The following is a 23049-nucleotide window of genomic DNA, read 5'->3' as shown; positions in this document are numbered from 1 at the left end:
CGACGGTGTCAATGATCGCATGAACATTTTCGAACGAAAATTCTTTCCGGAGCGAATTCGATTTCGATGAGGATTTAATGATTAGACCCATTGAGTACAAATTTCAAATTGCGACTTGGGAAGAAATTAGGCTCGAAGTGACCAGAAAAAGACTAATTTTTTTGCAAATCACCTAGGAAAGGTACTCCAATATAATTGCCCAAAGAACAACTTTAAGCTGCCCAGCTTACCCAACACAGCTAACTGTGTTCACTCGAACTTTGCAGTCATTTACGTTTTGATTTGAGTAAAAGTGCATCAAAAAAATAATTTCAAGGGAAATTATGTATTTTCAAGTGACTATTTTGAAAGCAATAGAGATTAATTACTGCTGAAATTTGAAATCATATCACTTTAATTTGATGTAAATGGTCATAAATAGTTTGAAAATTTATATTTAAACTTTAAGTTTAGTATTATGAAATAAAACTTAAATGGTTCTTTGAGAAACCAGAGAAGTAGATTTGGTTACTTCCATATACAAAGTTATAAAAAGTGGTTAGTAAAAGTGTAAAAACGCATAATTTGTCCTTACCTATATAGAAAGTCAAAGAGGTGTCATTGTTTTATTAATCAGGAAGATCCCTAAAAGTTCGTTAAAGATTTTGATTGGTCGAATAGTGACTGTGAAACTAATTTTTTTAACGACAACAGCGTTGCTGACCTAAATGTCAACATTTCGGCGATCCGACGTAAGGATCAGGTAGTGAAGATTCTATTGAAGAAGATCCGGAATGTGAAGTATCCGACCACTACAATATTAGTGATTACAATATTTTACATACAAGTACTAACAATGACGACAGTCCAGTGGTTTTAGGAGATCGAGCACAAGTGTTTTTGGGCCACAATATGCCACCTTTTTCTTATGCTTAACGATAGATAGAGATTCTATAGAATTAAAGAAAAAAAACACTTTGAAAGCACTATAACATGCAGTTGAAAGAAAATTGGATTCAGTTTCGAGGTAGTGACCAAATTACACTCGAAATAATATTGTTGCACATGCCCTATTAGTGCTTTTCATATTTTGTATCAGGCGATACTGTTTCAAATCATAGCAACTTATATGCTATACAGCAAGATATATTGCACCCACTTAACACCACTCCTGATGAAATGAAACTTTATGTGAGTGTTAACTATCTCATGTTAGTAATCAAATATCTTAACGTGCGTATGTTTTGGGGTGATTACGGTAGGCTTCGTATCATTGCAGCTATGACACAGTTAAGGTTCCCAAAACAGAGTGAGAGCTTTGCGTTGATGAACAACTTTGTTCAACAAAAAAAAAAAAATCGTTTTTTAAAGCAGTATATGCCAAATAAGCCCCACCCTTGGGGCTACAAATTCTTCTTGATGTGCGATGATTTAGGCTTTTGCTACAATTTTGAAATTTACTCGAGAACAAAGACTATCCACTTGAAAATTAACCGAACTTAGGGACGTCATCTAATGTAAAACCATGTAAACTGAGAAGAATTAAATAGAGCGCTCCGTAGGGTGGTGTCTTCTCCCCGTTACTGTTTAACTTTTACATCTCAAAACTCACGCAACCAACAGAGGGGGTTTCCATAACCTCGTACGCAGATGACTGCACGATATTGACGCCGGGCAATGGAATCGATGGCATGTTTTCGATCGTAATCAACTAACTCACCGACCTTTCTCGTTTCCTCACTGCACGGAACCTCCAACTTTCCCCCACTAAATCCACAGCGACCATATTTACGAACTGGACGAAGGAGTATAGACTGGAACTTTATATTGCAGTCGATAGCGTCAAAATTCCGACTGTCAATAACCCTAAGATCTTAGGTGTAACTTTCGACAGTCTATGCTCTTTCTCTCCCCATACAACCGCGATTATCGCAAAGGTACAGAGACGCAACAAAATCCTCAAGTCGCCAGCCGTAAGCTCATGGGGAAAAGACAAAGAAACGTTGTTGGCAACTTACAAGACAATCGGCCGGTCGGTCCTTAACTACGTAACACCAATATGGTCGCCTGGATGCAGTGGTACGCAGATGAGGAAACTCCAGACCTGACAGAATACAGCACTCCGGACCACGGAGTGCCTCTTGATGTCTCCCATCGAACACCTACATAGTGAGACGCTTATGCTCCCAGTTAAGGAGCATAATGAACTCCTCTCCAAGCAATTCCTGCTGGGATGTTTTCATAGAAACCATCCTTGCAGCCACCTGCTTGGAGCGGAACCGCCTCCTAGGAGCATCAAGAGGTCATTACTTGACGACGTCGTACAGTACGCCGACCGGACCTCGGACGCAACAGACTTTCGACAGGTACTGACCGCCGTTCACAGTGGAGCCATCAACATCTTCACCGACTCCCTTCCCGTGAATGGCGTTCTTGGAGTCAAAGCACCACCTATCGCAGACAAAGAGCTCGAGTTGCCGCGAGAAACGCGAGTGACTCTAGCGAAACTTCGTACTGGCCACACTGTGCCACGTTTCGTTAATCATTGCAATATTTTCGACAACTGCACCATTCTGCTATTGATGGCTTATTCGCGCACTCAAGGAATTTATGCATTGCGAATAGCTCGACGAAACAGAATTCCTTTCAGTAAACTTTTTATTGAATATACTAAATCGGGGTGATGCAAACGAGTATGTAGTTTCGTTTTACGGAATTGATATTTCCAAAGTTTCGTGGTAAGAGTCAAAAGTGGTCAACATGGCTTCAACATTAGCTTGTGCCACAACATAGGAGCAACGCCCGAATACTCTCCACCTGTGTGCATCGATAAAATCCCATTCACAAATGTTACACACGAATATAATAAGTACATGAGCGGTGTGGATCTTCATAATTGGGATGAAGCCATACCCGCATCATGTCCCTCAAAAGGACCAGCCGAATAATATATCTTATGCTTGATATGGCAATGATTAGTTCATGGATCCTATACGAGTATAAATGTCATTATTCCGTAAAAGCGCAAACAAACCCTCTGATAAACTTGCACGAATTCATATGCGAAATTGCCAAAGTCTTGATGGGAAGTGGATCCTGATTATAAATAAGACGAACCGAGAGAAACATTGAAAGTAAGATTTCTGGGAAATTTTGCGATTTTTGGTCAGAGAAATAGATTGGCTGCTTGAATAAATTTTTGGGATTGGTCAGGTATACTTGAAAATTTATTTTCAGTAAAATAACTAGCACATTGGTCGATATATGTATATAGTTCAAAAACTTTTATATTATAGTATGTGGAGACTAAGGGAATCACTGACCCGATTGAACTCATTTTTGGCACAAGGCTATGTTATTAAGAAGAGATATTTTCCTTCAATATCAATAATAAATCTAACCGATTTACATATGTATATTATATTTTCAGTAAAGAGTCCGTCATACGCATTTGAGTGCACATATTTGGCGTCTGGGTCTTTAAAAAAATTATAGTCGGGTTTCGACAATTTGTGGGCGTAACATGAAAGTACAATATATGTGTAAAGATTCATCTGAATCTGAAAAGTGAAAGAATCAGATGGAATTTAAGATTTTGTTGTATGAGAAGTAAGGATGGTTTTTGTTTGATTTCGCCTATTTTCATGAATGACTATCTCGATTATTTTGAGGTGATACAAACCACCGTTAGTTGAACAAACCCTTTATACTCTGTAGCAACATCACAGAATTCAAAATCCATTATTCACCCAAATCGTAAGTGAACTGCAAGCAAATTTGATATTTTATTTTTATATTATTATTGTTATACTAGCTGACTTCGCAGCCGTTGTCCTGCGTGAAATTATGTGTTTTGAAATGAAAGTCAAATTTATCATTTCATTTTTTTTTCAATGTAACGCAGCTTGTTAAACAACATTTTTGGATTTCTGTTCCTATTCCACTGGATAATTCACGGCGTCGTCTTCATTGTCAGTACGATCGATCTATTTGTATTAGCGTAGCGGAAGTATCAAACGGAATTGATCTATTTCCAATTTTTAGCGAAGACGATGTAAAATGTCTTCGGAAATATCCTTTTTGTTCGTATCCCATACTTGACGCGGATTTGAGGGCTGAGATTTAGAAATAACTATAAAGTGTGCAAACTTCATTTGCATTCAGTGATTAAAATGTTCCAGCAATTGTAATTCCTGGCTTACTTCTCCAAAACTTGCACACATCTTACCACAACTGAAGGTAGAAACAATGGTCGTTTTCGAGTGGATTGTGTAAATTTGTCTTAATGCATTAGTTGAGAAGACACCTGGCTGTCCATCTACTGGTTAGCCATACTTTCTGCGTAACTGTTTCTTCGACGATGCATTCCGTGTATAATATTACTGACGAAAGTTGAGAAAGGAAACTCGTAAATGTTAATTTTGTTTCCACTGGCTGTATTGTATTCCCTGGGTTGAAATACACTCTTTGGCCATTCTCCAAATTAACTGCGAGACGCACAACAGTCGGAAAACGTTCATGAATTGCAAAAGTATAAATCCTATAAAGCGCTTTATTGCAGTTCGCGCATCGACCGTATGGTTCAAGACCAATAACCGCCAATAACCGTTAACGTAATTTCGAACGCATTTTATCGATTACACCAAACTGCAATACTCAACATATGAGTTTTGAATGTGAATTAGACAATAACGGTGAATATAGTGCGATCTATGTGTTGTCAACTTCCATATTCATTCTTCTTATTGAATGCTAAATGTTCTGCCACTGTCGTCTGGTGAGCGACACTGGTACGAGTGGATATCCATTATTTCCAGTTTGTGTTTCCGAAAGAAACGCACTTGGATAGTGTTTCGTGCATATTTTGTCAGACATACAACCCGAAGTGGGATTGTGATGTCCGCAAGCTCCATGAACCATATTGGTTTTCACCACTTCGTACAATACGGGATCTTTCTCTACACCAGGAATTTCCGCAGAAATGATTTCATCAATTTGATCTGGTGCAACCCCCATCCACCATCCAAAGAAGAATGTGTGCGTGCGGCTAACTTTTTCTTTTTCAACAGAATATATCCAGCATCTAACAGCGCCATATATATCATATGTTGCTTGAAGATGGACTTTATCTGTTGTTTGATCATTATGAACATCGCAGCTGTTGTTTGAAAAGTTGTTCTGTGACATCGTGACGATCGCTTGCTGATTGACCGCGATACAATACAATACTGTGTGTTGCGAACTCTTTGTGGCTTCCTAACAAATTTCTATCTGTAATTGAAGCACACATAAAGTATTCACTGAATAATTTTCAATAATTTTTGCTTGGGAATAGCCGGAATAAAAAAGCAAGCGACCGAAATTGAATGATTCAAATAATTTACAAATCCAAATATTGAAAAAAAAACATACAAAAATTGATAAAAAATGTGTATGGAAAAAAGGTACTTTTTGGAATTTTCCAATTTTCCGACTTTTGGTCATGAAAAGCATAAGGTATTGTTTTTCAAACCTTCCCCGATCCACAACGAACAACCTCTGCAAATTTCATCAAAATTGGTGCAGCCGTTCTCTTAGCGTTACTAACAAACAAACTATCATTCGTTTGTACAGAAAAAAGAAAATACCTGTTTTTAGTTGTTTTCCGGCAATTATTTTTTCTTGCCATAAAAACCATCCTTGAACCTCAACGAACATTTAGAAAAAATAATTGGCCAAATTGATCCAGGCGTAGTTGAGTTATGCGCTTAGCAGCACATTTTGCGATTCATTTTTATATATAAGATTATTATTATTATATCAAAATTATCTTCAAATGAAATATATATAATATAAACTTAACGAAATAGGTTACATTTGTTAAAATTAGTAGGTGGAAAATGGCCTGTTAGAACTACGTAAATCATTATATGTAGTGTATTGGGGTAACTTTTTGACTAATTTTACATATTTTCGTTGTCAAACTATAGTATTATATTATACGTTCAGGTAATATGAAGATATCTTATATATTGATCTATATACATATACGGTATAAACTCAACTTGATTTGTATACTGAAAAAAGAAGAAAGAATCAGATGGAAATTAAAATAGTGTTATGAGGGAAGTAGGCGTGGCACTGTAATGTAGGTACGTCAGAATAATATTACGTTTGGTTAAGTTTTTAGTTTTAATTTAGTTAAAATCAGTAGAATAGAGCCTAAGGTGTGTGTTTTCACCTAAATATAGATGGGGCCACGCTCATTGTCCAAATTTGATACCGTTAAAATACCGAAAAATTGGATGCTACAATGAATAACACTGAACCAGAAGCTTGGCTGGCGTTCAAAGATGTTGTCAACAGTTTTTGAGGAAATAATAAATACCCCGACTATAAAAATAAGGTTGCAATTTATTAGATAAGTACTGAAAATTAGGGTGTAATATGAGCATAAAACTTTACTTTCTGGTTTCACATGTGGATTTTTTCCTGATAATCTTGGTGATTACAGTGAAGATTAGGAAGAAAGGTTCTACCAGGACACAAAAACTATGGAAACAAGGTACCAAGGTCGATTGAATGTAAATATGATGGCTGATTACTGCTGGTCACTGATACGTGATATTACTGAAGATACTCACAAAATAACTACACCCAAAAAATGTCACTCCAAATAGTCCCGTAGCATTGTTTAGACTCAATGTTTTCTTTGTAAATGTTCAAATATATGTTTTTGTAATATGATTATTGATTTTTATACCCTGAACAGGGTATATTAAGTTTGTCACGAAGTTTGTTACACCCAGAAGGAAGCGTCGGAGACCCTATAAAGTACTCGTATATATGTATATAAATGATCAGTATGTCGAGCTGAGTCGATTTAGCCATGTCCGTCTATCTGTCTGTCTGTCTGTCTGTCTGTATATATATCAACTAGTCCCTCAGTTTTGAAGATATCGTTTTAAAATTTTGCCAACTTCATTTTCCCTACAAGAAGCTACTCATTTGTCGGAACTGCCGATATCGGGCCACTATAACATATAGCTGCCATACAAACTAAACGATCGGAATCAAGTTCTTGTATGGAAACTTTCACATTTGACGAAATTTGGTACAGATTTTTTTCTAATACAACAATGTAATCTCCGAAGAAATTGTTCAGATCGGTAAGCTATAGCACATAGCTTCCATACAAACTGAACACAAAGTTACTAAAAGAAATGCACCTGTGAAGGGTATTTAGCTTCGGTGCAAACGAAGTTAACGGTTTTTCTTGTTTCTTTACATTTTGAAAAAAATGTTTATTCTATCTTTTAAAAAAATTTGATGTGATAGGGCAAATATGTAGGTGTTTTCGTGTTTAAAATAGTAAAAATTTCTAATATTTGTGGCTCAAATACAAACAACATTCAAAAAATTTGCATTTGTTGGCCGGTGTTAGCTGAGCACTTAGAGAGTTGCGACAGCTGAGCTTGCGTCGACATAAATATGCAATTACGCTTCGTCGCCGTATATCAACAATTTGGAATGACATCGCATTTTTCGACAATCGGTACAGTATTCCATACATACATATACTTGGTTTCACATCTCTAACGATATTTGCGACATCAGTTTCTTAATTCTACCTACCAGTATTCTATACTTAGTGATTTCGGACAAATTTACGTGGTATAAACCCCTTCTTCTTCGATTGTGTACAACAGGTTAATTACTAAGTCAATAATATAAATGTGGTTTATGACAGCTGCGGCTGCTCTTGGCATATGAGACATATAGCAGAGCCAGTGAAAAACGCTACTGCCTTCCTTCCTTTTCCTTCCTCATCGGCAAAATGTGTGAGCAGTGAAAAACGTGGCAAAAACGCAGAATTCAGCCATCTTTGTTTGTTCTCATTTGCACAATGTTGCCATTGCTCAACACGCATATATAGTTTTGTACACATCTATGTTTTCAATTACAATTTTTTATAATATAAAATATGAAAACTGAAAAAAACTATTAAAAATAGTTTATATATTTATTAATAAAGCATTCGACTCTGATTTTGAGTTATGAAGGGAATAGCGTTTTTCACTGTGCACTTACATTGCGCGCCCATAAGATAGGTCATATCAGCTGACACGACCCACGATTTTCACTGTTCCTGTTTATAAACTTTACGGCGATTTTATTTTTAACAAACTCGACGCAGCAGGATGAGAATATGGGTCCAGAAAACATTGACTACATAGCATACGTTCTGGTTATTTCATAATAGACTAACGCCTAAACCGTTTACAAATCTTCAACTTTATTACGAAAATTCACGTTCTGTAAAGAATGTTTTTCGTGCAGAAGCGTACCACTCGCAACTTGAGGTCCAGTATCCATTACTGGATAATATTCGACCCAATGGACTACGCCATGACGCAGTGAAGAAAATATAAGACCCGTTGCTGGAAGTGTACACGAAGAACGTATGAACACCTTGGCGCATTTTTCGTTGAAATTTGAAACCGAAAGCGTACAAAATACAGCCTGTGCAAGAACTGAAGGCGCTCTATCTTCCCAAGCGACATCGTTTCGCTCTTGAAAAGTTCCAAGAAGGTCCGACATTTTTAGCAAAATTTTGTACGGCGATGAGATCCTTTTCTGGCTCAATGGATATGCAAACAAACAAAATTACCGATTTTGGTGTGGTTTGTGGCCCGGTGGAATCAACGTATGAAACAATGTTGATTTGTTTGACGAAACTCCATTTTGATTGCAAATCACGCGTTGTAAATTTATTACAATCAACGATTTTGGGTTAACTTTCCACCAGCGTGAGACTCATCAGGTGCTGACTAAATCTGCCACTCTTGAAAAAGACAGATCTACAATTTCATCAAATTGAGTTTCATGTATTGAAGGAAATCGTTGAACTTTTTGCAATGTGATTTAATTATTTGTTGACTTTAAAGACATCATCTGGATATATAATATAATCAGTGGTGTAACTACACGTTTAGCAGCTCCTTGGAATGAAGATGCATAAGATTCTTGTGGAAGCTTTACTGGAATTCGTTCGTAATAACGTTGTAGTTTGTCACCCAATGGTAACAACATTTTACGCACGGCGTCAATACTTTCGCAAACCAATGAAGTAATGTGTTCACTTGGGATTTCTTGTTGTTTCCTCCGATGATGACCTCGTTGGCCTTAAAGTTATAGTTTGATTCTTCAGGGTACTCAGAATTAATGCCAATGTTCTGCTCTTTATTTTCACATTCCCTAGTATTGGAATAAAGTCGTGTGTCAACCTGGCTACAAAAAGATGAAACTAATTTGTTTTATCATGTTTGAAAATGATCCCAACAGCTGATGTCTCGCAGGGCTGCATTAGTACGAATAAGTTACATTGCTTGTTTTATGTGGAATTTGATTCAAATTATTATAATTGCGAATACTGCGGCGATTCGCTTTAGCCGTGTCTTTAAATGTTACCTGAGGTCTCCGAATCGCCAAGAATATAACAGAAGCTCTTGTCCTCGTGCAATTCCGTCTCGCACTTCCGCCTTTATACTTAGAACAGTTTATAAGTATGAAGGCTTAGGCATATTTAACTTCAACTGCCTATAAAGTCGAGTTCAAACAGTGAAGATCATGAAATATATAAGGTTGTCAAATATCTCAAATCCGCTTTTTTGCTCTTTATTCAATGCTTTATAAAAAGTGTTAGAGTGATCAGATTTAGTTAAAGTATGCGCCGTTTCGTTGGTAAATCTGTTTCCATCTAGACAGCAACTTCAGAATACCCCACTCATAGAAGCCCACCTCCTTATTTGCGAAGAACTGGGAAAGCCACTTTTCAAAAGCTTCTTTTGAGTTCGACAAGGGCGTTCGCCATGTACAGGAACAGGTGGTAACCACTTGGCACTATGCCCGGGCTATATGGTAAACCGATAAAACTTCCCATCCGAGCTCCCGGAGCTTCTGACGAGTTATCAACGAATTGTGTGGTCTGGTGTTGTCCTGGTGGAACACTACACCCTTCCTGTTGGCCAATCCTGACGCTTCTGGTCGATCGCCTGCTTCAAGCGCTCCAGGGGTTCGCAGTAGATGGTAGAATTAAACGTCTGACCATGTGGGAGCAGCTCATAGTGGATAATTCCCAATCCCAACAAAGACAGCAAAACCTTCCTGACTGTCAATCCCGACGTGGCCACTGTTTGGGACGATTCACCGGTCTTCGACCATGACAGTTTTCACTTGTCGTATGTGATCCATTTTTCGTCGCAAGTCCCCATCCGTTTCAAAAATGGGTCGGGTTCGTTCCGTTTCAGCAGCATATAGCAGGCGTTGATTCGGTTCAGAAGGTTTTTTTCGTCAAATCATGCGGCACCCAAACATCAAGCTTTATTGTGTTTCGTAACTAACTCCCATCTTCTGGGCGATGTCACAAGTTGCCACATGCCGGTATAACTCGATGTTTTTCATAATTTCATCGCTATTCGCGTCACCGCTCTTCCGCCGGCTGGCTTATCCATGGTATCGTTTTCATCCGCTCTGAATCATCGAAACCATTCCTCTGCAGTTTGAAGTGATAGAGTACCATCCCCCAAAAGACTATTAATCTCACCGAACGTTTCTCTAGCGGATTTGCCTTTAAGGAGAACTATAGAATAGCGCAAATTTCGGCGTAGTGAACTCCATGTTTACACGCCTATAACTGTTGAACGCAATATCCAAACTAATCATAGCGTCGTTTTGTAAGTTACGTCAAGACCTTTCAAAGATGTATAGCATTGCCAGATACGAGCTCTGTAGCGCTTTATACATATCCGCGAAATTCAAAAGACAAAAAGGCGGAAGACAACCTTATATTTGCAAGTATTTGATTGATTATTAAAAATTTTAAACACATTCATTGTAAGATATTTTTATTCCTTGTAAAAATCGCAAGGCATACCGACTTAAGCATTTGCTGTAAACGAGCTGGTTGATTTATTGACGCGCTTTTAGTAGTTTATAACAGTACTGTCATATGGGAAGTGGATGGGGTTTGTAACAAGCCGGGAACTGAATTAAAACACTATACTTTTATAGAATTAATATGTATTATAAGTTTATTTACTAGTCACGATGTACGAACGGCTTATTATGTGGTTTAAGTTCAACTGATCTCATATGACAGCTGACAACTATTGCAAGGTTGCCATAATATAATGTTTATTATCACATTACACGCAGTGTTTTTTATTAAATAACATAAAAAATAAATAAAATTTACTTAAATCGGGACCCACTAATGACTGTTACAATGTTACCAGTCATACCTTTGCGGTGGTCGAGCTGCACGCCATTACGCGTTCTATAAGTATCAGTAACCACTGGCTTTGGAAGAGCCTCTACAGTGCTGCTATCGTTTGCATCTGAACCATCACTTTCAGCGGTTTCATATTCCGATGATGAATTATGCTAATCCGCAATTTCCTACTCCACTGGAAGTTCTAATTCATTCGCAATTACAGTGTTCATGGGTATTTCTCTATTTTAGCTATTTTCTCTAATTATTGGCCCTGCTATTTGTATTTCTGGAAAATTATCCAGATCCGGCTTTAATATTTTCTTTTAGCGATTAGATCACTAGCGTTAAAATCTCCATTATTAGTTTTAACAATAAATCGATGATTACGTCTGAAGTGATTGTCAAATGCGTCCCGAATAATGTATGAACGGTCATTAACCAGTCCAATAATTCTTCCGTAATGCCATTTCGTTTCATTCTTTTTAAAAGTTAGCAAATCTCTCACCTTCAATAATGACAATATTTTTTTTCTCTTTTTTTTCATCGATTTTTTCTTGAATAGCTTCCTCTGTGAAATTGTCTCAGTTTCGTTTTAATCAGCCTACCAAAGAATAATTCTGATTGAGTAAAATGCATTCATTTGCCTCATAGCAACATTTCAAAATATTGCCACTCTCTTCTCTGCCAAACCATTGCTTTGTGTGATATCTTTGGAGTATTTGAATTTGACATTAAAATCCCGCGCAAATTTTTAAAATTTCGACTAGTTGAACGGGACATTGTCACTTTTAATGTTCGATGGATATCAGGTAATGTTAAAAATGGTAAATAATGCCTCAATAAAATGTCCCGAAGTTTTATTGTTGACCCTGGTCGCTACCAAATAATTGAAATATACGTCCATAATTGACCCGCATGTTCAAATAAATCCACGGATGCAATATGATACGGATATTTGGGATTTATTTCCTGAACCAATGGTCCTTTTTAAGTGTTCCGTTTGAATTTCTCACAAATTTTGCCCTCGCAAGTGTTTTTTCAATCCCTAGATATCCACTTTTTCCGCAACTCAGTTGGAATCACCAATTTATGGTCCTTAAACTAGACACCATTTTCAAAGTGTAGTTCTGATTATACCTTATGAAACTTTCGGAAAAAATCATTCAGATTTTGATATTCTGGCCATCAGTTTTTTAATAGCCGCTTTAAACATTCGAAATTGTCTTTTGACACACAAGCCGATTTTGCAAGCCGATGAATAACTGCACTCATATCGTCTCTAACCTCATCATCCTCCATGTTTTTCCGGGTTTATAAATGATTTTCATTTTCGGATATCTTAATAATACCATGAACATTCTTTGCAATCGTGGTGTGATACCATCGGTAATGATTCAAGTGGTTTGTGATCGCTTTCCACTATGAAATCGCGTCCATAAATTAAATTTTAAAACGTGTGCACACAAAAACCACGGACCAAAGTTCCTTTTTAATTAGTGCCCTCCTGTGTTCACTTTTGCTGACTGTCTTGCAATAGGGACGATCCAAGTTCATCTTTTAAAGCATCTGTCTGAATAACAATCGGTTTCTTCGAATCAAATGTTTTTAATACCGGGTCTAATGTAATAATCAATAATAACTTATCGAGTTCAACATCGTGTTTTTTAGTTCACTCAAACAGAAATATCTTTTCCGGTTAATTTTTTCAATTCTGCCTTCAGTTTTGACAGATTCGGGATAAACTTTGCCAGATACTTGCATAGACCCAACAAACGCATTACACTATGTTTATCAGTTGGTTTCTTTATTTTAAGTATATCTTCAATGTGCTTGTGAGCTAAATTTTACTTCTGATTTACAATACGAATTTTTTCCAGTTTGAATTTAACATTATGTACACGTGCACGCTCAAGAACAATTGCCAATATTTTTATCATGTTACCCCTCGTCTGACGACATGATTCCAATATCATCAAAATAAATGAAAATCCAGGAATATCACCAAAAATTTGAATCATGCGTCTTTGGCAAATTTCTGGATAAATGTTTAACCCAAAAGGAAGTCTTTTAAATTTGTATAGACCAAAAGGTATCATGAATGTTGTTAACTCGGAACTCTTTTCATGCAACTGTAATTGCCAAAAACAGTGAATATTTTTCTATTTGCTAATTCCGAAGTGAGATTGTCAATAGTTGGAATCACGAAATATTCACGCCTAAGGCACTTATTGAGTAGTTTTGGGTCTAAACAAATCCGCAAATCACCGTTAGATTTGTTACCTTCTTCTTCTTAATTGGCGTAGACACCGCTTACGCGATTATAGCCGAATTAAAAACAACGCGCCAGTCGTTTCTTCTTTTCGCTACGTGGCGCTAATTGGATATTTCAAGTGTACCCAGGTGCTTCTTCACCTGGTCCTTCCAACGGAGTGGAGGTCTTCCTCCTCCTCTGCTTCTCCCGGCGGGTACAGCGTCGAATACTTTTAGAGCTGGAGTGTTTTCGTCCATTCGGACCACATGACCTAGCCAGCGTAGCCGCTGTCTTTTAATTCGCTGAACTATGTCATTGTCGTCATAGATCTTGTACAGCTCATCGTTTCATCGAATGTGATATTCGCCGTGGCCAACACCCAAAGGGCCATAAATCTTTCGCAGAACCACTCTCTTTCGCAGCTGTACACTCTTGTAGAAGATGATACCTTCTTTATTTAGTTCTGTAGCTCGAATTATTTTCTCCAGAAGTAGGTTGAAGAATTCGCACGATAGGGAGTCGCCTTGTCTGAAACCTCGTTTGGTATGGAACGTCTCGGAGAGGTCCCTCCCGATTCTGACGGAGCTTTTGGTGTTGCCTAACGTCAGTTTACACAGCCGTATTAGCTTTGCTGGGATACCAAATTCAGACATCGCGGCATAATGGCAGCTCCTTTTCATGCTGTCGACAACAGCTTTGAAATCGACGAAGAGGTGGTGTGTGTCGATTCTCCTTTCACGTATCTTTGGGAATAGGACACTTTAATTTCAATCGCTGGGCATGCTTTCGTCCGGACATATTTTACAAAGAAGCTGATGCATGCTCCTTATCAGTTTTTCGCCGCCGTGTTTGAATAGCTCGGCCGGCAACCTTTCGGGCCCCGCCGCTTTGTTGTTCTTCAGGCGAGTAATTGCTATTCGAACTTCTTCCTGGTCTGGCAATGTAACGTCTGCTCTATCGTCATCGATTGGGAAATCAGGTTCGCCTTCTCTTGGCGTTTTGCGTTCACTGCCATTCAGCGGCTGGAGAAGTGTTCCCTATATAATTTAAGTGTGCTCTGTGCATTGGTGAGTAGATCACCTTTGGGGGTTCTACAAGAGTATGCTCCGGTAGCTCCGGTAACTCCGGTAACAACTCTCGGTATCTATCCCATCCCGCACGTGCTCGATCGTAACGTTGCGAGGTAGGCAGCCTGTTTTCTCTCCGCTGCGACACGGCACTCCTCGTCGTACCAGCTCTTCTTTTGCACTTTCCGAAAACCAATGGTTTCGGTTGCAGCTGTACGAGTTTGAAATGCCGTCCCACAGTTCCCTTATACCGAGTTGTTGACGAGTGCCTTAAGAGAGCAGGAGTTCAAGCCGAGTAGAAAATCGTTCGGCTGTCTGTTGTGATTGCAGCTTCTCGACGTCGAATCTTCCTTGTGTTTGTTGACGTGCGTTTTTTGCTTCACAGAGACGGGTGCGAGTCTTGGCTGCAACAAGATAGTGGTCCAAGTCGACAACATGATTGATATGGTTGGTGGATTTTCGATCCGGAGACATTCAGGTAGTTTGATGTAGATGTAGATTTGTCTACCACTTGCAAGTTATTGACCCAGTCAGTTGGGTGAGACATTGGTGATATGATTCCTCTGTCAACCATCTTATCAAGCTTGGGTTTAAGTCTTTTCACCATTATGCCCGGAATGGACTTTTTTGCAAATGTATCGTTATTTGCCCGGGAATTTTTCCAGGTCCACTGAAAACAGCGTTATGTGTACTCACAAACTGGTCCCTTTCATCTGAAAATCGAATCGATTCGATATCCAGTTTTTTAATTAATTCAAGTTCAGTGTATGTTTCAAGACCCAGTATTGGTTCAAATTTGCTATCAACAACAAAATTTACTATTCGCTCAAAATGAGATTTTGCATCCAAAAGTTTTATATCGACAATAGCAAAAATTTTAACTTTATTGTTGCTATAAACGAATACAATGAATTCATTTTGATTTTCATTTCCTTGACAATACTTAATATAACACAGTTGACATCCGCTCCCGTATCAATTTTAAATTTAACTAGTCTGATCCCTATTTGGTATGCCTTAGTCCAACTATTTTTATTTCGTTCGAATGAATCTATCCTAAAATTTGTATTTTTTATACTAAGTACTTTATTTTTTATAATCCGGAGTATTTTCGACACTTTACTTAACAAATCAGCCCAGCTAACATTGTCAACCCGATTTAGTTCCCTTTCTACGACACATCTTGCAAAAACTATTCCTTTTACCGCATTGTCATATGAAATCCTTGGCTGGACATCAACTTTTGTGATCCAGCTTCCAATCACCACCACAGTTGAAACAAAATCGCCGATTGTAATTGACTGCTGTGACTGAGTCAGTCTCACCATCTGCCACATATCAAAGACACGATTTAATTTTTCATCCCGTCCGTTGAGCAATTTGAGATGAAGTTTCTTATCAAAAACTCCAGTGATGATACGGTCACGTAACATTTGGTCTTTGTACCATAATTTGCAATTGAATTCACAACGATCGATTTGGGTTCGCAGTTCGGTTAAGAATTCACTGAACGGTTGATGTTGATTTTTTGCACCGTTTTGTACGATTCCACTGTCAAATTCTTTTGCGGCAGATAATGTTCATCGAATGCTTTTATCACTTCACACAGTGTGCGTTATTTTGTTTCATCCACATCATGCGCTGCTACATTGCCTGCTCATGGTACATGTCTTTTTGTCGTGACTGTACCCAACACTGAATTTCGCGATCCACCATTTGGAAACAAAATGTTGTAAATGTTTTCACCTTTTGTCGCAATCAACCACAGAATAATTTATATTTTTTTCCATTCAGCTCCGCTGTCCTTGTCATTGTTCATCATGTAGACTCGCATTCTTATAAAAACAACGCGGTTTACGCGACTCTATCCATGAAATTTTACATCAATTTTCTATTTCCGGCGTTGTTTTATCTCGATGTTCCCGAATGTTTTTCTTTGCCGATGATTAATTTTGTTGTGGATTTTTTCCTCGATGAAATTGTTGAGTGCTTGACAACGTTAACTGTATTTCACAATGCAATACACCATGCAGTACAGTGGTCCGATGATGAAATTCAAAAATTTTCAAAATTATTCCAAATTTTGCATTCAAATTATGTGGTTTTTTCATTTTAAAATAGCTCTTATTTTAACTTCTGACACCATGTAATAAGACGGGAACTGAAATAAAACACTATACTTTCATAGAATAAATATTATAAGTTTATTTACTAGTCATGATCTACGTATGGCTTATTATGCGGTTTACACTGAATTGATTTCATATGACAGCCGACAACTATTGAGGGTCGCCATTATGTGATGTTTATTGTCACATTACAGGGTTAGCATCCGAGTTAATTTAAGCGAATGTAGTTATGGTAGATTTAGTGGTCTAGGAAATATTACATAAACCTATAAAGGATGGGGTCACGCCCTCTTTTTCAAAATATTTAGCCTACAGGTGCGACTAGCTACTGCGAACTCCGGTGCTAAATTACACTTAAATTTCTTATTTTATTGCCATAACTACGCACTTTGTAGGTTTTCATTTGATAGTGTGGCTGTGTCCCAGGTGCGACTACGCCTATCTCGATCTCAGTTTTAACGCGAGTTTCATCAAGATATCGGAAAGACAGATACCTAGATTTCACACCGTTTCGTCATCCTGATCTTTTAAATATATGTACATAATACAGACAATCCTTAGGTGACTGTATAGCAATATTGTTGCGTCAAGCGACTTATACTCATGTATGTCCAAAGCTAAAATTAAAAAATTAAGTTAAAATTAAATACATTTTTGAAATATTATATACATATTGAATTATAAAGTGTTCTTTTTATTTACTCACCCTAATAATATTAAACATACTTACCTTAACCTATTATAATAAGTTAACAAAATGAATTACTCACCTCTTTTTTGTACATACCTGTATAATTAAATTCCAGGTGTTTTATCCCGTTTGCCTAAGTTATAGGATAAGTGAAATATGAGCTGGAATAAAGAATTTATTCGTTTTTAGACCGCAAACGAATTCTCACGCGTTTCTCTTTTGTAGCTATTTCGCCGTGGCAATTTTCGGAAAAGTGATTCTCGGTACAGGCAATTGGCTAATTTCTATGCTAATACAATCAAAAAAAATATTAAAAAGTGAAAGTGAAAATGATCGTGATTCGCAATTTTAATTTAAAAGTAGCTTACAGAAAAGTGTATACATAAGTGCACAGAATTCATGTCGCAACCAATGGCCAAAGTTATCATTTTCGGTTTTCACGGTTTAGCGATAGTGATCGAAACAAAAAACAAGTTAAGAAAACTAAGTTAAAAAAGGATTAAAAATCCAAATCTGTGAAGTGGGTATAGTGAAAACCTCCAAAACAAAAATATATATCTACATATATAGTGCGTGAAGTAAAATCTGTGAAAAAAATATATACATGTGGACGAATTGAATAATTTCTCCTAAAAGACCCCGCTTTATAGCCAATTAACACTAACTTCAAGCTCTCCCCAGAATGCGAATCCTTAGAGAAGAAGAAAAACGTTGTCACATTTTCTGCAAATGTGAAATATAACCCTATAATGGAACTGATTGAAAAATTCTCTTCTCATCAAAGTTGCTTCGTGTGGTTGCATATTTATTATGATGGATCAGACGACTACAAATGCTACTGTGGGAAGAGCTTTGACTGCAGACGAATTAAACTTGAGTTTTTTTTAAATTGTCCAGGTGATTCAACATTCTGAGTTTGCGAGTGAAATCCAAAAACTAACTAAAGGTACGACGCTACCCGAAAACTTGCAAAAACTCAATCTGTTTTTGCATGAGTACTCGGATAATTCGCTTTCATAAAAAAAAAATCCGAGTAGAAGTTCGCACCTCTCCCATATGATGCCAAATTTTATTATTAAATAAAAATTCGCATTTCGTTATCACTTACTTACGATTCCTGCGCTTTCGATATCACCACGCTGGGACAAAAGCGCTTCTTCGAAAACGCATATGGCTAGTTAATGGCTAAGAAGCTTGCAGTAAAACCGTAAGAGACTGTACACATTGCTTTCATTACAAGCCGAAGTTGCAAACCCAAATAATGGGAAATTTGCCAGTTGAAAGAATTCGAGCGTACGACCTTTTCTTATATGTGACTTAAATTTTTGTGGTCCCATATATACAATTTTAAAAATGCGTGGTCGACCACCCGTAAAACCTTATGTAGCAGTTTTTGGTTGCTTTACTTCAAAAGCATTACATTTAGAACTCGTCTCGGACCTATCTACTAATTCTTTTATTTTCGGACTTAAAAGGTTCATTGGTCGCCGAGGGATGCCACAGAAAATATTCAGCGACAACGTAGCCAACTTTGTCGGCGCCGACCTCAAGCTGCGCGAGCTGAAGGAGGCCTTTCTAGCGCAAGCCCCAGAACTAATGGGGTTCACCGCCGCCGAAGAAGGAATCAGCTTCGGCTTTATACCACCACCACTGGTCGATTAAATCGTTTTATATCGATCTTGGACATTTGTGTCAACATTAACCCAACAAAATATTTGTAGAGATCTGTTTGCATCCCAAACTTATTCTCAACTGAAAATGTCACTATACTCTACTACTACCATCTATATGAATTTTATTAGATATTAAAAAAATATAGAATTTTTGTGAAGCAGTGTTAGTAAAGAGTGTTAGTTTGCCAAAAAATGGACCATAAAGCATTTCGGGAATAAGCGAAAAAACTTTTGAACCGTTTTTATACAAGAGAGCCTAAAATAAAAAAAAAAAAAAAAAAAGGGCGGAGGCAAAGTTGTAGACAATGCAATCACAAAAAAATATTATATATTAAAAAGTGAAATCACGCATCCCACCAAATTTTAATTCTCAAAAACGCTTGAGAAATTTTCAAGCATTAAGCAAGTCCAAATACTCTTTGACAGCCTATTTAGCAATGTTGTCAGCTCGGAAGATAACCTTATTAATTTTTAGTTGTCCGAAATTAGAAAAAAAAAAACTGGCTAACGAGAAGTGGTTGATGAAAAAGGTATAAAGGCACCCGAAAACGCCTACAGTTTCCTTTGAACGTGGCTTTCTATATAACAATAAATAAAAGTCAAGAACAAACTCTTAAAGTATCCGGTATTCACCTGGGTACCCCTTGCTTATCCGACGGACAACTGTATGTAAGTTGCTCGTGTGTGTCGATAGACATCTTTTTTATTTACGTAGAAAACAATAAGTTCCGCATTGTTGTTTACCGTGATGTGCTGCAGTAAAATGATTTCTAGCCCTCTACGATGCGAAGCAAAAAAACATTCAACAAATTTTGTAAATTGATCTTTTCGATGCTCAAATTTAATTTATTTTGCTTATGAAATTGTGAATAGCCATTATTGTACTATTAATACACAATTTATTTTCCGCGGGTAACACCGCGCCGCAAAGCTGGTCATTAATAAAACATGCACCTTCCATAATCATCGTGAACCGTTATGTGATATGTCAACATGTCAACGTCGCAAATGTGAATATGTGTCATGCCTAACTAAGGCTCGTTCACAAAAAGTGTTCCCCACAAATCTATTTGTATCTTAACACTCATTTCATAGCAATCATCAAAAATAGTATACAAGTAATGAAAAAAATTAAACCAGAACGAAATGGTTCTCACTAGATTTCGGTCTGTTAAGTATTGTCTCCCACCAGAGGTAAGATATTGTACAGCTCGTTCATCAATACTAATAATAATTTACCGTAATTCATATTCAAATTGTTGCTATTTAAACATTATGAATTTTTCAAGAATTTACAGTGTCTGTTGATGTCTTAATATTATCAAAAGAGTGTCTAACCGCTCAGTTGTTAAAAGTTGAGAATTCGAAAACTGTTTTAAATTTAATCAACTAATTTAACAAATATCAATCTAGTAAAATCATGATGTCAATACGTTAATTCGAATTTTCTGTGAACTATATATTGGTACGGAAAGACATCCAAGCGGACTCACTATGAGCGTATCAGTGCCTTCTGATGTCGATGAACAATTGGATTGTGCTATCCCAAAACTGCGACTCCATTGTACAGAATTTTTATTCGGATTTGTGCAAGGGGACAACATTTATGGAATTTATGATTTTGTTCCTTAAGAAAATTTTCTCCCCAGAAAATATGATACTTCATTGCGGGATAAAACAAATGATTTGGTGATGAGTACCATATTCCGCAGGGTTCATGAGTTGTCTATTGTAGCATACTGGTTAATATCGTATTAAGATTACCCTCGGCTACTGTCGGTCTATCCATCGACTATTAGGAAATGGAAGCATTGCCAACTATACAGACACTGCTTGGTGACAGTTAATCTGAGGGGATTACATAATTTACTTCGGCTTTTAGGAGTTTATCCTCTTAAAAAAAAGAGTCAACTTGAGCACTGCTGACGTTTTGATATCGTTGTCATTGGAGAACGATGTCTGACTTTGAAAGTGCCCCTGTAGGACTACAAGTGCATTTTTCTACATACATATAAAAGAAATGTGCCAAAATCTTGGTCTATACTCAGCAAAATTACATCACTATCAGGTATATCGCCGAATTGGAATACTTTTCAAGGATCCATTTATAGATCTATTTTGGGTTTAGACTTAGATTCATCCTGATTTGCATGTCTAATTAGATTCATTAGACTTAAACCATTCGTGAATCCTAATTCATATGTGGCCTGCTCTCCGGCCTGCTATGTACAGCGCGTTAAGCATGCTCGTGACATTTTCCAATCCTTCCGCGCTTTTTTATACTCTCGCAACAAAGTTGCTAAAGAGAGTATTATAGTTTTGTTCACATAACGGTTGTTTGTAAGTCCTAAAACTAAAAGAGTCAGATATAGGGTTATATATACCAAAGTGATCAGGGTGACGGGTAGAGTAGAAATCGGATGTCTGTCTGCCCGTCCGTCCGTCTGTCCGTCCATCCGTGCAAGCTGTAACTTGAGTAAAAATTGAGATATCATGATGAAACTTGGTACACAAAATGGCGGAAACCGAAAATATATAAAGTGTCATAACTAAGCCATAAATAAAGATATTAAAATGAAATTTGGCACAAAGGATCGCATTAGGGAGGGGCATATTTGGACGTAATTTTTTTGGAAAAGTKRGCGTGGCCCCGCCCYCTAYWAACTTTTTTGTACATATCTCRAAAACTACTRTAGCTATGTCAACCAAACTGTRTAGAGTCGTTTCTTTTAGGCATTTCCATATACAGTTCAAAAATGGAAGAAATCGGATAATAACCACACCCACCTCCCATACAAAGGTTATGTTGAAAATCAGTAAAACTGCGTTAACCGACTAACAAAAAACGTCAGAAACACTAAATTTTACGGAGGAAATGTCAGAAGGAAGCTGCATACAGGATTTTTTTTAAATTGAAAACGGACGTGGATTCGCCCACTTATGGACCAAAAACCATATCTCAGGAAGTACTCGACCGATTTCAATGAAATTCGGTATATAAGATTTTCTTAACACCCTGATGACAAGTACTAAATATGGGTAAATTCGGTTCAAAACCACGCCTGAAATCTCGATTATCACTTTATCATGCGAGAGTATAAAATGTTCGGTGACACCCGATCTTAGCGCTTCCTTACTTGTTAATCTTTGAAATCCGATGGTGAACGTCCATATAACATGATGGACTTGAATTTTGACATAACATTATTGAGATATTTAAACATATAACTGCTAAAAAATTTTAAGTTATAATAATAGTACTTTACATCACTAGGATTAGTCTTGTCACTAAACCTAGAACATATATATTTTTACAGGTGCAAGGTATACTTGGTAAAGCAAAAGGAATACAATTTCTTGTGTGGGATGTAGGTGGACAGGAGAAGCTTCGACCTCTTTGGCGAAGTTATACACGGTAAGTTTTATGTTTAATACTTAGTTCAGTTCTCTATTATAACTACGTTGAAACGGCTTTTTAATTTCAATACGATACCATGGTAAAGGTATCATTGTATTCTGTTTACTACGTCGATGACACACATGGCAATGTAGTAAACTCAAATACTAGCATTGTTTCATAGGCATTAAATATTTAAAAAAAAATGTAAGCAATGAATATATACGAGCAATGGAGAAAATAAGTGTTATTCTTGTAAATAATGCAAAAATTTACCCTGGCATTCCTAAAAAAAAACATGGACAAATATAAGGGGTTCTGGACATATGTAAGTCATACAAGATGTTTGAACATAACTCCAGTGTTTCACAGGTTGAAAAATCAAGTTTCTGGGAGAATGGTGTCCCTACTTTTAAGAAAGATAAGTTCAAAAACGCTTTCCAAATCGATCGTTCCACTTTTCAATATTTGGTTGATCGATTGAAGAATTTACAGAGAGCGGACACCCGTTGGCGGAATGCTATTTCGTTGGAAAAGCGAATTGCTATTGGGCTTTATTCATTAGCTTCATCAGCAGAGTATAGAACAGTGGCAAGCCTATTTGGTAT

At 37.2% G+C, this 23049-nt stretch overlaps 1 protein-coding gene across 1 annotated transcript in view; it reads left to right on the top strand.

Moving 5' to 3' along the window:
- The window catches only part of LOC108975304 (ADP-ribosylation factor-like protein 4C), a gene marked incomplete at its 3' end in the record, with an annotated part of 81224 nt that extends 58765 nt beyond the window's left edge, over window positions 1-22459 (top strand). Inside the window, exon 4 of the mRNA XM_018943692.1 lies at window positions 22362-22459. Coding sequence (XP_018799237.1) covers window positions 22362-22459 — 98 coding nt within the window. The remainder of the gene's footprint in view (window positions 1-22361) is intronic.
- Window positions 22460-23049: the final 590 nt, after the last annotated feature.

The sequence above is a fragment of the Bactrocera latifrons genome, unplaced genomic scaffold (assembly GCF_001853355.1).
Source record: "Bactrocera latifrons isolate USDA-ARS-PBARC rearing strain unplaced genomic scaffold, ASM185335v1 scaffold_633, whole genome shotgun sequence".
Lineage (NCBI taxonomy): Eukaryota > Metazoa > Arthropoda > Insecta > Diptera > Tephritidae > Bactrocera > Bactrocera latifrons.
This window is presented reverse-complemented; position numbering and strand designations above follow the sequence as displayed.